Source organism: Photinus pyralis, unplaced genomic scaffold (assembly GCF_008802855.1).
Source record: "Photinus pyralis isolate 1611_PpyrPB1 unplaced genomic scaffold, Ppyr1.3 Ppyr1.4_LG1, whole genome shotgun sequence".
NCBI lineage: Eukaryota > Metazoa > Arthropoda > Insecta > Coleoptera > Lampyridae > Photinus > Photinus pyralis.
In genome coordinates this window covers 42340576-42356732 of record NW_022170249.1, presented here as the reverse complement: position 1 = coordinate 42356732, position 16157 = coordinate 42340576, and the positions used below count along the sequence as shown (strand labels likewise).

General features: G+C 38.4%; 1 protein-coding gene across 1 annotated transcript; it reads left to right on the top strand.

Moving 5' to 3' along the window:
- The first annotated feature begins 13999 nt into the window (after positions 1 to 13999).
- On the top strand, positions 14000 to 15665 carry LOC116159049. Its single transcript, XM_031471944.1, has 4 exons — positions 14000 to 14618; positions 14670 to 15132; positions 15190 to 15455; positions 15509 to 15665. The coding sequence occupies exons 1-4, from the start codon at positions 14596 to 14598 to the stop codon at positions 15627 to 15629; spliced, it is 873 nt and encodes a 290-aa protein (XP_031327804.1). The 5' UTR covers positions 14000 to 14595; the 3' UTR covers positions 15630 to 15665.
- The last annotated feature ends 492 nt before the right edge of the window (positions 15666 to 16157 follow it).

The following is a 16157-nucleotide window of genomic DNA, read 5'->3' as shown; positions in this document are numbered from 1 at the left end:
ATTGTTGGAATTTATTATCTGGTTTCTCTGTAAGTGGTTATTGAAAACGGTGATGTGTTTTTCTAAATAATATAAGTGGCGAGGTATATAGATATAGGGTCGCAATTATATACAACCGTCCGTTTGTAAAACATGTTCAAGAACGTCACTTTTCTAATTATTTGTTGGGATGGTGTTCGCCTTTAACATTTTGTCAATTTTGCGCCAATATGTTTTCACCAATTGTTTACAAATTAAAGCTAATATGAACAAACTAAAACTAAAACGATTTACACTACATCGCGGCGAAAAGCCATTAAAAAATATTGTTATATATCGCACGAAGGGCGTGTACCTGATCGTACAGCGCCCTAACTCGCACCATCATTTCGTTCACTACGGTGGAACACTCATGTACTGTCAAACGCGCGTAAGCACACACTGGTTCAAAGTTGGACATGGATCCTCTTCGGAAAATCAGTGGAGAAGGTCGTTAATTGCGTTTATTCGCGTGATTAAGTCCTGATGTGTTGCAATCCTTTGCGCGTTTAGGGTTGCAACAGTTAAACGCAATACCCGTATGTCCGTAATAAAACTATTGTTTGTTCAACTTTTGGAAAATTAAAATATATCTATTTTGTGTAGAAGTATATTTATGTTTGTCATTTTTCCTACAATCAAACCAAGCAAATATCATTAACTGGGTTAGTTATCCATTTGTTCGAATCTAGGAGACAAAATCAATTAAGTCTAATTCAGTTAAATTTTCCTTCCTTCGAACTGCTAGTAAAAGCTCCGAACTTTTCTCGATTTAAATCCCCGCTCAACAAAACGTACCTGACAGTTTTAGATTTAGAATAAAATGGCCGTTTAATAAACATAATTGATCTTTCGGATTGAAACTGAGATAATAAGAGCTCTTCATCAATGGACGTTGACAAACCAAAGTACATCGCGCTCCTTCCACCAGTACCGGTAATCCTATAACAATGGGTGATGGATACATCCACACCATCCTTGTAAACCCCAATCGAATAAGCGTAGTGTCCTCCAACTGGCCCATCTTCGTATCGTAACCGCGTCTTCAATAAACCATCAGTCAATGTAAAAATCACCACAGTTACACCCGCGCTTTTATGATCAATCACCTCAAGAGTTTTATACATGCGATATCCCTCGAACTCCCACTTTAAATCTTCAATTTTTGTCAACCCAAGTCCTGATACCAGCAATATTAGCCCTATATATGTAATAATTTATGTTGTTAACTAAATGGGTAGCTGCAAAGTAGCTTCATTGTGAAACCCTGATAATTAGCAATTCGAAAATATGCCTATATCTATTACGGGCACATCTGAAGATGTTTCTTTATCAGGAGATATGGTGTCTTTCGGAAAATTCCCACTGTCCTTTTTTGTGGACTAATAGTGTTTTCCTCATTTTTTGGATCGTTTTCGAAATTTCGGAAGGACACTCGACTAATGAAGCTGTACTAGATAACATTTTTTGTATGTAAGTCTATCACTTGTGATACAGAAAATTTACTGATATACTTGTTTGTGCCTTCAGCTCTTCCTTAGGTGTAATTGATGATTGATTTCGCGAAACTTTTATTCTACACCATTACGGTCGTGAACGTACCATAATTGCTTTATGATCAAGTCAGATACAATAAGATAGTATGTTAACACGCATTCCAATCCTATAGATATTTCATAAAATTGCTATTATAAATTGCATTTTCTAACTGCTATTTCATCTATATTCAAACTTAAATTTTCTAAACTTTGCCACAAGTAGTAAAAATGTTTGTACAATGGAGGAACATTGTTTTATTGTTTCGCCGACGCGTACTGCTAACTTGGGTGTCCAGACGTGTTTGAATTCCTGAGGTATTGTCTTTGTGTTTTACGCTCAAAGGAGTTAATGTAAATAAAGATTGGTGCAAATGTACGCATTCAGTCTTTAATCCAAAACTAACATAAACTTGTTGAAATAACTCAAACTTATCTTTCAAGCTATTACTATTAATTAATACTAATGCTACTGCTTTTTCACATCATTCTTGCTTTTCCTGAAATTTACCCCTCCTTCATGTCAATATACTGAGCAGTGTTGTGTCCACTAAAATGTTTAAGGATATTTACATATTATACACAAATATAAAAATGCGATGAATAAACATGAATGTTTACTAAAATATTTTCAAAATATAACTAAGATTTGGTATGTACCAGCACCCGATTCAATATTTTTAAGTAAACTTTATTAAAAGCGGACTGTATTAAAACCAAACTGAAATCGGTCTCAATTTTACCAATTACGTGTCTCTTTGATTTTCGTAGCTGGAAATAGATGTTACCAAAAACTGTGATCTTGTCTAAATGAAACGAATGCAAAAAATAGGCAAGTGCCGGGATATTTTGCGACCCTATCGGACCTAAAGGAGTTTCACTTCAAAATAACTTACCTTGGAATTTAAACGGAGCGGTAGAACTTACTGTGCAAGAAAAAGCAAAAGTTACGGTGCGGTAAGGTTAATCCAAAAGCAAAAATATCCAAATCTTTAATACGGTTGAAACACAAAAGGCAAAAGAGTTATATATATTATATAAATAAATATTTAATAAATAGGTACTAATATTTTACCAAGTTTAAAAAATATACAATGTTTCGTGGAAGAAATAAATAATGGAAATAATAAAAGTTTATTAAAATTCTTAATGAAAAATAAAAAATATTAAGATATAGATTATATATCTCCAGAAATTTTAAAATTAGTTTAATTTTAATCCAAATTTAAATTTCTCAAATTTATATTTTTTCGTAGCTAGTATCAATTTTTTTATCAACCTCTGATAAAATTTGAGACACACCAGAATCATTATACTCATAATATTTCTTTAAATATCCATACATAATTGTAAAAATGTGTAAATAATATAAACATATATTTGTTTCATTATTATAAAGAATTGTTATTTCTTTATTATCATTCTATAAATTATTTGTAATTTCGTTACTTGGATAAAGTTTTTTATTATCCACAGTAGCAGCATCAATATCTCTAAAAAAATGGAATAGTATTATCTTCAGCGGGTGTTAAAATTTCATATTTAATTTTAAAAGGATATAAATTTTCTAAAAGTTTTTTATTAAATTCAATGTTGCGATTGACAAGTTATAACTAATTTATTATAATAACTCATGAATCTAACATAATAAATATTTAACAAAATCAATAATTCATATATACTCTTGGTTTAAAATAGATAATAAATGGTGTATACTTGATCTGACTTTGATATTAAATTACCAAGTAAAGGGTGTTATAACCCTGAAATCACTGAAAAGGGGTTGACTAGCTTAGTCGTGAAAGGGTGGGTTCTGAGGGATGGAAACAATAAGGGCGCCAGGGACGATTTAATTCTGTCTGGCGCTGCAGATCGAAAAGTCGCTATTCCAGCTCCAAGAATAGCTACCACGAAGCGGGTTCATAGCTTTGGACCTAGAAAGAAGCACCAAAAAATTTCATACTTAAAACTAAAAAAGTATGTGGTTACGCCATTGTAACAGACCTTAATAAAATATAGGACTTAAATTATAAGAGTAAAATATATGTCTATTTTCGTAGGCCTCTTCAGTGGCGCATTAAAATGTCCAGCTCTACGCCATCACAATAGTTTTTTTTAATTTTTGCGTGTCCCGCAACTGCACCATCACGCTGCGTAACCCCAACGGAGGGAAGTGCGTCAATTCCGCGGCCGCCGACCGAATCTTTAACCAGCCCGCCTTCCCTTTCGTAATCTGCTCCGGCATGCAAGTGCCGCCCGCACTATACTCCGCTCGTTCGCCCCAGTGTATCGCGAACGAGACGACGTCGAAGGAGGGGGAGGCGTCGCGGAAATCGACAGCGGCTTTACCTTGGCGACCTTTGCCGGTCTCTGCGGTACCGTCGACCGATCCCGCGGTCTTCGCATTTCCGCATTGGCGGCACCTGCAAAAACGTCCCGGCATACGTAAATATCCTAATAGGATAAAAATGTGAAAAAAAAAGAAATATTACACAAGTTGACGTGAATAGGGAGGTAAAGGTACTTACAGTCAGGATTATGTAAGGCCGCTAAATATATTCTCGTAATGGCCGTGGGACTTTTTTCCTTCACCTTCGCCCATCACAATCGACAGTTAGTGACGCCGTTGACTAAATAAAGAGGGAAAATCTCGATGCTATTTAATTTAACGACGTCGCCATAAAACTCTCGAGCGCCCCTCGTAAGGCCGCCCTGATGAGCTGGTCCGATGCCGTCGGAGGCGACGTGAGGGCCCACTTCACCGCGGCAATGGTGCTGTTACTGGCACGGGGCCAGTCGTACGCCAGGGTGAAAATGGGCGTGGCGACAGCGGCGGCGGTGACCCACAAAATTATACAAAACTCCGGAGAAGGTATACTAAAGCATAATAATCAATCGGTAGCCTAAATGGCTTATAAAAATGCTAAGATGTTATAAATATGCCATCATTATATACAGGGTGAATCAGAGCACCCGTCCCAGGCTTTTATCTTGGAATAGAGACGCCTTAGAGTTTTAGGAAAAAAATTTTCATTACCAAAGCCTACCTGAAGAATTTAATGGTAGTAGTCTCTATTTCCGGAATTAACCGGAAGTAGGCGTAACAGCACTCAACTTCAGAATTTCAAATGGAACCCTAGGTCTTGTGTGGTATCGTTGGATAGGTATTTTGAAAACAAACAACTTTTGTAGGAAACATTTTTTTTTTGTAAAACGTGTTATTTACGAAATAAATATTAATTAATATGTTCAAAATGTCTTCCATTTTGATTGATGCAGTTTTGTAGCCGAAGTCGGACGTTGTCGACTGCCCTAAGCACCTCATTTTCATTGAGCAAACGGCATGCGTTTCGAATTCTTTCCTTCATATTCTCCCTCGTGGTTGGGCGCTGTTGATAAACAATATCTTTGACTCGTCCCCAGAGGAAGAAGTCAAGTGGTGTCAGGTCAGGGGAACGAGCTGGCCAAGGAAACGGACCTCCTCTTCCCATCCAGCGATTAGGAAAGAGACGATTGGCAGTTTGGCGAGATACTCTCGAAAAATGTGCTGGGCAACCGTCTTGTTGCAGCCACATCTCTGCACGTATTGCAATTGGGACGTTGTCTAGAAGGTCATAGAGGATGTTCTCCAGAAAATCGTTGTACACGGCCCCGTTTAAATGGCCGTCAAAGAAATGCGGACCAATAATTCGGCCTCCTAAAATGCCGCACCAGGTATTAAGACTCCAAACATTCTGGTTATCCACTTCACGTAGCCAATGCGGGTTTTCACGAGACCAATAGTGAGCGTTGTGAATATTAACATCGCCACTGCTTTTAAACGTTGCTTCATCGGTCCAGAGAATTTTGTGATGGAAGTTTTGGTTTTGGTTCAATAACCATTCGCAAAAATCTAACCGTCTCTGAAAATCTTGTCCTCCAAGTGCCTGATGTAAATTAACATGATATGGATATAATTTGTTGCCATTTAAAATCCTCCAAGCTGTCATTTGACTCATCCCAGCGTCGATTGCAAGTCTCCTGGTTGAAACGTGTGGGTCCAGAGCAACAGCGGCAAGGATATCAGGCGCTCTTTCATCCTGTACATACCGTCCGATGCGCCGATTCTTATTGTGTTTCGGTTGTACCTCACCAGTCATCTTAACTCGATCAGCGAGGCGTTGAAACACTTTCCTCGACTGAACGGGCCGCTGAGGGTATCGCTCAGCGTATAATCTCTCAGCTGCTCTATAATTTTGACGACACTCACCCAACACCATCAGCATATCGAAACCTTCGCGGTTTGAAAATACCATGTTGTTACAATAAAAAACCCTTTGCACATGTGTGTATGGAAGAAAAATGTAAACAAATAATGTAAATTTAACATTAAAATGCAGGTGTAAAGTTACTATTACCTGTCGTAATAATGACAAAAAACTACGTTGCTATTTACACAAAACAATATCTGTCTTACCTTTTCAAACAAAAACACTTGAATTAAATCGCAGTAGCCGGGAACAGCAGGAATCATTTGGTTTTAAGTCAGCTTTTTTATTTATTTATTTTTATTTCGTAAATAACATATTTATTAATTTTATTTCGTAAATAACACTTTTTACAAAAAAAAATGTTTCCTACAAAAGTTGTTTGTTTTCAAAATACCTATCCAACGATACCACACAAGACCTAGGGTTCCATTTGAAATTCTGAAGTTGAGTGCTGTTACGCCTACTTCCGGTTAATTCCGGAAATAGAGACTACTACCATTAAATTCTTCAGGTAGGCTTTGGTAATGAAAATTTTTTTCCTAAAACTCTAAGGCGTCTCTATTCCAAGATAAAAGCCTGGGACGGGTGCTCTGATTCACCCTGTACATATAATACCTTCATATTTTCTGACGCACGCCTCTATAATGAGGCAAACGTTCGGCGACGTCCCCGTCAGCATCATGGGTAGGTACCCCTTGTAGAATAGGTGGACGTCTCCAACAACCTGCGACGAAGACCTTATGCCGATGTTACGGCCTCGGTGGCGTTCGCGTCATGGTACCGTCGTCGTCGGTCGCTCTCGCGCTTCGACCAATGGTACCGCCCATAAGACATTTCTTCAGTGCCGCACATCCGCATCCCACTGACAAAGTGGAACCGCTCAAGAAAAATTGAAGCGCGGTCGCCGAAATGGCCGCCCGCCGCAGCTCGTCGAAATCTAGTAGCTCTCGTAACTTGCACGACTCCTCCACGTGCTCCAATAGGGGTCTGGCGTGATCCACACGCATTCGCCACCCGACATCGTTCCCGAACTGTATAAGTAGGTACGCGGTTCCGGTACACCCATTGTCGCAACTCGTCATAATTCACCGGCGTGGTCAGGATCGTCAACGCCTGCTCCCGCGTCGTGATATTTCGCCACGACCTCGACGCGCGTGCAGTGTACCATTCGCAAGTAGTCCAGATGTTTTGCGTACGCCGAAAATAGGTGCTGACATTTGGATGCGAATTCCGCACACCCGCGGACGTCACGAAGACGATCGTAAATCGCGTACAGGCACACATTAATTCCATGGTACGCCTTGGAAATGCGCGCCGCACCGTCGTAGATCTGGATGTACGAAACATTATGAACGTCTATGGCCTCGGACAGCGAAGCCCCTTCCGGGAGAGTTCCGGACAGTCGGAGGAGGTCGTTTTCGCTGTAGCAGACAATTTGACCCCCGGAATTAGCCGCAAACGTCATGGCGAAATGCAATTGGAAAAAAGTTGCATTCGCTCCGGCCGCCTAATCTGTTAAAAAAAAGGGTCAGTAGGTAACTCATAATTGTTTCAATGCGTTTTACTTACGTATTTCCGGACGAGGTCCAGCACGTCCTCCGCCCTGGCCTTTAAAGCGTGGTCGCCCATGTAAAAGAAATGGTCGACCGAAATCCTCGTCTTGGAACAGTGCCGTTCGAACAGTCTCCGAGGCGTAACTCCCCAAAAATAGTTCGTACTCAGAAGAGTACAGACGGGCCAACACCAAATCGTGGGACGGTAGCGGGCTGCCGTTCGTCAGGGCCGTCTCTGAGGTTTTTGGCATTCCGCCGAGCGCCGAGAATACGAACTCTTTCAAAAAGTTCAGCTTGGCATCCTCCAAACGATGTACATATTACGGTTACAATAAATACCTCGCAAACATCCTTATCTTGGTCACAGAGTATAAAAGGGTGTTTAATCTCGGTATGAAATCAAGATAGTTTTGAGGTAGACTGTAAGGCGGCAACTGTCACTGTGCCAAATTGTAGACTCGGAACCTTACACCTCAAATGAGTAAGAACAGCCTAAGCTATAATACGGGTTTATTCATAATATTTACACGTTTATACACAAAGTTATTGTCCTAGTTCTATCATTTGTTTACTTACATCAGCGATACTATTACTCTATTGTTTGCATTTTCATGCCTTACTCAATTGACCTGCTTTATATATATGCATAATAATGATGTATTAATTCCAATAAAAGATTGGTGCAAATGTACGCATTCAGTCTTTAATCCAAAACTGACATAAATATGTATTACATAACTCAAACATGTCTTACAAGCTAGTACTAATAATTAATACCAATGCTACTGCTTTTTCACATCTTTCTTGCTTTTCCTGAAATTTACCCCTACTTCATGTCAATATACTGAGCAGTGTTGTGCTCACTTAAATGTTTAAGGATATTTACATATTATACACAAATATAAAAATGCCATGAATAAACATGAATGTTTACTAAAATATTTTCAAAATATAACTAAGATTTGGTATGTACGAGCACCCGATTAAGTACTTTTAAGTCAACTTTATTAAAAGCAGACTGTATTAGCATTGGGTTTCCGTGGCACCTAAAATGGGCGCCAACGTACACAGGTATACTTTTTGGACCTCTTGACTTTTTAAAGCTGTCAAAATACGTAAAAGGCCCGTCCTCATTGTATGGTATTTCATATTCTAAAATAATGTAATGTAGAAGGATTTTTCTTCCTTTCTATGTGCACTTACCCTAAGAATATCATTTCCAATCATTAGAACTACTTCCTTGGTCAATTCGTAGCTGAAATTAGGAGATTTACATCGCTGCACCCGTTTATGCAGCTGGGTAATTGTCTGCCCGCCGATGGCCAGTTGTACTTCGAATTAGAAATGGCATATTACCTACAGTTGGACATGGGCCCAATCGGTGGGTTTCTTTTTGAAATTAGAGTGCTTAAATGTAGTTGTAAGTTACACGTGTAGATTTATTATCAAATAAATATAACATCTTAACAAGGATACAATTGTGACGATAATACTCATTCAGTGAATGTTCATCGAGTTTCTAAAAGTTCACATCCTAAATCATCGTCCGTTGAAATTGATAAATCCGAATCACTATCATCATTCACACTTATTATCAGTTCAGCTACATCATCCAGTATAACTTTTCTTTTAAAACAATCGTTTTGCACTTCTTCCACATGTTCACACACTTTCTTCCAGTTGTCTGCTGTAATTTTTTCAAATTCCTCATTTGCCAGTTTCCTAACATCTTCCATTTTAAACGTTTCTTGCTGCTATACGATTCTTGACAATACCCCATATTTTCTCGATGGGGTTTAATTCGGGATGGTAAGGGGGAAGCCGTAGAACCACGTGCCCATTTTCTGCAAGCAACTTATGTAAAACGTATATTAAATTTGGTGTTGTGGTTTGTGCTGTTTAATTTTATCATAGAGCTCAACTTTCAATGCACTGAGCTCATAAGCTATGCCTCTCTCTGATAACCATTTTTGCATTTCACCTTGCTTCCAAGCTGATGTAGGTGCAGGTTCTACACTTACATTGTGGTACGAAGCGTTATCGATATTAAAAACAGTTTTTGGGTAAATTTGGGATCACTTTTTCTTTCATCCATTTCATATAATTAGTATGATTCATGTCGTCATGATAGTCCCCAGTTTTTTGTCCCGATTTAAACACTAAGAGAGCATTTGAAACAAAGCCTTTTTTCCACCACAATGAAAAAAATAATTATAATCCATTGGCTTAGGTAGTATAGGGGGCAGGGTCCTGAAGCTGCTAGTTACGAGGCGCATCGGAGCGTTGGCGGCGGCTGGCTGATATGCAGCCAGGGAAATGTTTTCCATAACCCAATATAATGCCCTCTGGAGGGAGGGCAATTCATTGCGGGCTAAGGCCAGTTTTTGAGCGAAGGCGTAAAGTCTGGCAGGCGGGAGGGCTGCAGCAATGTGGTATGGCAGGCGGCGCACCATGGTACAGCACTGTGACGGCCACAGCCGGCCATTGGGCATAAGTAGCCGGGACACCGGCACCGCCCAAGGCCAAAGTGAACCTCCTGCTGGCCTTAGCAAGCCACGTCAAGACTTGTATATCTTGGTCATCATAGTCATCACGGTGAAGTAAAACTATGTGGCCCTGGCTAATCGGCGTTTTTAATTTTTAAATTGTTTAATCTTCGGCCTTTACTAACAGAGGGGCCTTCAGACAACGATTGCTTCCATCATTCCATGCTTTGGGAACAGCATAACTGCTGTGCAAATAAGTTTCGTCGCTGTACACTAAATATCTTCCCTCTTCTTTACACTTTTTCAATTGTCGAAGGAATTCTACCCGCTTTACTCTAATATCCATTTTCTCCACTAACACTTTTCTATTATCTTCGGTTTTTTTCCAACGAAAACCTAGTTTTCTTAAAACCCTCCAAATTGTGGTTTTCTTTCCAGTAAATTCTACACCGGCACTTTTCACTTCATTTAAAACTTTATTTATAGTTTGAGCACATTTTTGGGTGTTAATAAACGAGTAGATGACTTTTCTTATAATCTCTTCATCGTATGTATCCAATGTAGACTTCGGACTAGGTTGACTAACACTTTTTCTGGGTGAAGAAAATTTACTGCTACCGAGTTGACTTGTTTCGGACATGCTATTTGCTTCTTTAACAATTTTTCTCACAGTACTAATGCTAACACCGGTAGCTTCCGCAACTCTGTCTTGTAACTGGGAGAGTGGTATTTTCATTGTCCCTTCTTTTTCTTTCTTCATAAATTGGTAGGCATTGTAGATTATTTGCCGGCCTTGACTGTGTACCACTCTTCGGCTATTCACTCGTCGAGATTTGAGAACCTGCAATTTTAAGGTGTTTTGTAAGAAAAATAACTTTTCAACTCAATTTGTACCCACCTAATAACAATATGTTATGATAGAAAGAAAAAAGACTATTTTTTACTATCGCAACCCACACTCATAAAATATAACCAACAAAGAGAAGTAAAACTTTGCACTCGAATAAATTGTAAAACAGATGTGAACAGTTCAAACATAAAGTGATAAATGCCAACATTTTTAGGTTGGACAGTACATTTAAATGCATTCGTACCAAAATTGGTTTCTGCGCAATCATCTTTTAGTTTTGGAACGATCTCTAAAACCAAACTGAAATTGGTCTCAATTTTACCAATTACGTGTCTCTTTGATTTTCGTAGCTGGAAATAGGTGTTACCAAAAACTGTGATCTTATCTAAATGAAACGAAAAAAAAAAAAATAGGCCAGTGCCGGGATATTTTGCGAGTTATTGGAATGGGCAAGGCGGCGAGATTCCTCTCTAGCAATCGTCTTATTCTATCCTCCCTAACCCTCTTCCTTAGTTGTAATTGATGATTGATCTCGCGAAACTTTTAGGGGCGGTTCCCACTGGAGCGATACGATAAGCGATGCAACATGAGCAATCTTTTATCGCCCGATGCAACTTTTATCCTCGCAACACTCCAGTGCACACTGGAGCGATACGATAGCCTCTAGGATACGCAACGGAGCAGTTGTTTTCATCAGTCATCATGAGTTCCTCAGAGCGCTACTTCGAACTGTGGAATCTGCCCAGGCTTCATCCATGGAAAACATATCTCTCCGTAAGGTAAGTTTTTCAGCTATTTGTTTCCACGCAACACCTGTCAAATCAGTCCTGCTTATAACTTTTCAATGTATAATTCCATAAGCACGCGTTCTGCTCCACCAATTTCATGAAGGAAATAGAGGATTGCACGTCTTCTTGCTGACCCGACATGATTAATCGGACGTGTCGAACGATACTGCGCTCAAAGCGACCTGGCAGCTGTCTCTCACCCCGACGCGACTCCGATAATTATCGGTGTAGTATCGCGATCGCTCCAGTGTGTACGAGATTAGTTGCTTCCATTACGTTTGCACGATTATGAGTGATCGGTGTCGAATCAGGATCGGGTTGCTTATCGAATCACCTGTTGTATCGCTTATCGTATCGCTCCAGTGGGAACCGCGCCTTATTCTACACATGCTTATGCATTTATTTGATTTGATAACTGAACGACTAGATTTGATTTTATTAAATGTATTCTTTGATTTTTTGCATTTCCTAGTCGCACATTTTCAAGAATTAATTTCGGTCTAATTAATTCACATTCTACGTGTATAGGGCTGCGCTATAAAAAAGCGTTGCACATTTGATGTCGCCGACACTTTTACGTTGTTTCAGCCATCCAGAGCAATTACATTAGAACAGCGGTCGGCAAACTCATTAATCAAAAGAGCCAAATATCGCCAGTACACCACTTAATATTTCTTTAAAGAGCCACATATTTTTTAAGTTTATGAAAAAACGAGGTGTACACAGAAGAACACAAAAATCATAGTAAATACTAACTTTATTTATTTCCAGAAAATTTTAATGTGAACAATGCGCTTGCATTTCTTGGGACAGTTTGCGCAAGTCAGGTGTGTATGTAGTCGTTTTTAATTTCAGACACGATTCCAGATTTTCGTCAATAAGGCGACTTCTCAACTTACTTTTAATAAGATTCATGTTTGAAAAAGATTGTTCGCATGAATACGTCGACCCAAAAAGGGACAGTACGCCAAATGCTAATTTTTTTAATTGATCATAGGAGTCGGGAATACTATTCCATGCATTAAAAATGAGCAAATCTTCCTTCTCCAAATCTTTCAAGGCAGTCCATTTGTGCTGTAAACTTAGATTAATTTTTTGTTTCTCTATTTCTTCCAAATCGGTATTAAGTTTTTCAAATTTGGAACACCATATTTCCTTACTTTTTAAATCCACCAATTGCATTTCAAAGTTCCAATGTCAACACCGAAAGGAGACAAATTTAACTCCGTTATGTTCACATTGAGCGGATTTTTAACAAAAGCTAATGTCGGTTTGTTATTTCTGAAGTCTTGAAACCTCTGCAGGAAAGCTTCTCTCATATTTGAAAGTGTTGTAATGAAGTAGCGAACGTCAATTAATGAATTACTTTCCCGACGATGTTTCAACAGATTTGGAAAATGAAGCAAAGTGCCTCTTTCAAAATCTTGCACAAAAATGGCTAATTTGCTTTCAAATGAAGTTACTTCTTCTGTCATGGAAAAAATTGTATTTCCTCTTTCTTGTAATTTAGAATTAAGCTGATTTAGGTGAGACGTAATATCAACCATGAAATAAAATCTTTGAAGCCACATATCGTCAGTTAATTCAGGATAGTGAATGTCCTTTTCACGCAAAAATGAAGTAATTTCGTTTAATAAAGCTGCAAAACGTTTTAAAACGTTCCCTCGAGACAGCCAACGTACCTTGTTATGAAGCAGAAGAACTGAACATTCGCTTTCCATTTCAAATAAAAATTCTTTAAATTGGCGGTGATACCGGGCTTTAGCTACAATGGTGTTGACAATCTTGATCACTAATTCCATAACTTGGCAAATTTCTGCAGGAAATGTCTGTGCACAAAGTGCCTCTTGATGGATAATACAGTGGTAAATAAGTACTTCATGATTAATTTTTTCCTTCAAGATAGCAACGAAACCTTTTCTTATGCCGGTCATACTTCTTGCACCATCGGTTGCAATCGACACAATTTTATTAAGCGGAATTTCATGTTTTTGCATGCATTTAATAACCGCGTCTGCAATGTCCTCTCCACGCGTTTGGCCTTTGAGAGGCAATAACCCTAAAAGTTCTTCCTTTGGGCCTGTAGATGAAATAAATCGCACGAAAAGTGAAACTTGAGCTGTATCGTTGATGTCGCAAGACTCATCAACGGCTATTGCCAAAGCGGAAACCATTTTAAGATCTTCAAGTTGCTGGTTGGTTATATTCGAAGACATCTTGGCTGCTCTATCCTTGACTGTTTTAGCTGACAATGGCAACTCCCTAATTTTTTTGAGAATTTCTTCTTTGTTTTTGAAATCACGGAATAACTCTTCAGATGCATTTATAAAACAATTTTTTATGTACTCGCCGTCTGTGTATGGTTTTCCTCGCTTGGCAATCTCTTGACTAATAATGAATATTCACATTGTTAGAAGATTGCGACCAGTGTTTAAATACAAAACTTGACTTTTCCTGGCTCTTTTGAAGTTCTTCAACAGCTTTCTTCCTTGCATTACCAACAGGATATTTAGCACCAAATGACACGTGCTTAGTTGTAAAGTGTCTCTCCAGATTCGACTTTTTGTTGTGCGCCAATTTTTCTTGGCAAATAAGGCATGTCGGGAATCCATTTGTATTTTGAATAAACGCGAATGTTTCCGTCCATTCAACGTTAAACTCTCGATTTTCGTCTGCCGTTTTTCTTTGCTTCCTCTTTGTAGCCATCTCAAACGAAAGGCAGCTAAAACATTTTATATTAATGTGACAAGCAACATAAAGATGTACACTTTTTAAATGAATAAAGGCCACTTTACAGTTCGCAATTTTTATTTCCGGCAAGAAAAATTGCTGCAATTTTTATTGCACGCATGCGCAAATCGAATATTGCGTCGACTTGCTGCAATTTTTATGGTGCAAGAAAAATGTCGTGTTTTGCGCCAAAAGTTCTGTATCTTGCATGCAATTTTAGTAACTTTTGTAGTATATTACGACGTACCAACCTTTCAAAAATTTGATTTTGTGTTACTGCAATCAGCTGATCGTAAATAAACTAGTGACACGTGTTGTAGCAGTTGGATCGGCGTGGTGTTCTGTGAGTTGGATTTTGGATTTACTGTGAAGAGTGAAAGTTAAAATGAGCGGAAGTTCTTGTTCAAAGTACGTATAAATTCATTGTATGGTATGCTAGAAGTTAATGCATTCTTTCAGAGTGAAGCAGTTCGTGTGGACTCCGGATGTAACAACGGTACTAATACATTTGTACGAGGAACATCCCTGCTTGTACTTGACAAGCTGTAATTCCTACAAAAACAAAAATGTACGAAATGCAGCTTATAATTCCATAACAGCGGAATTAAATAAAAACCTCAACAAATCGTTGACAGTTAAAGATGTACAAACAAAGTTGCACGGCTTAAGAACACAATATCTCAGCGAACTGGGAAAAATTAAAAAAAGTAAGGTGAGCGGCACTTCTTCTGATGAAGTGTATACTCCGAAGTGGCAGTACTTTGAAATATTAGCATTTATTGGTCAGAGTACTGTGGTTACGGAAGGAGAATCAAATATTCCAGCTAGTATTAGCGGTGTGCCTGATTCAGAGCGTGAGACCTGGTCTCAATCTCAATATACCGAAGAAACATACTACACCGAAGGTGACGGAGAGCAAATGGTAAGTGTAATGTTTCATGTAGTTAATATCTGAAACTAATTATGTTGGTGTTAACAGGAAACTCAAGAAAATTTGGAGGTGGTATTTGATGGCACTGTAGCCGAATTAAATGAATCAGAAATTGTTGTGGAGAACCCTACACAAGTACCACCCAGAGCTTCTAGTGCACCTCCTACAACACGGATGAAACAAAACAAACAAAAAAATACAGGATTTGGCGAATTACTTGCTAGTGCAACTAAAGCACTTGACAAAATTCAGACAACCTCTACTGCACCAAAAATGCCTGAAAGATTACCTGGGGACAATATCCTATTTGGACAGTAAGTGTATTTAATTTAATTCTGTAGTAATACTTATCATGTTATGTTTTCAGAATGATTGCATCAGAAATGGATAAAATTAAGGATGAAGAAATATTAGACAATTTAAAAATGGCAATATACTCATCACTTTTAAATGCAAAAAAAGAATTTCGTAGAAGTTTGAGGGATTAGTTTTTTAATTTTATTTTTTAAATTAAAATAAGTTAAATATAGTGCTTGTATTTTAATAAAGTTTATTTTCATTTAACCAACAAACAGCTAAAGTTTTTATTAAACTTAAATAAAAAACTACCTACTATACATTACTAATAGCTATTAAAACATTAAATTTAAATAAAAAATGATGACTTACTACTACATTACCCTATACAAAATTTAATTAAACCATATCATCTTGCCACGGAACACGACCGTTCCCATTTACATAATCTGTAAATTCCTGGCGTATTTGTAAAGCCCTCCCAGTAGGCTTATCACCGTGTTGCCTACTAAGTCCATACACAAACCTGTAGCGTCTATCGACTGTTTCTTCAACATTTTTAAAATAGTCTCTATTTTTGTGTTGCAAATAATTGTGTAGCGCACAACAGGCTTGTGCAACCACTTTTGCTTTCTCTGGTCGCAAAGGTATTATGTTTAACAGCACACGGAAGCGGTTTCCAGTTCACGATCTTTGCTCGTATTTCTCTCATGATATTG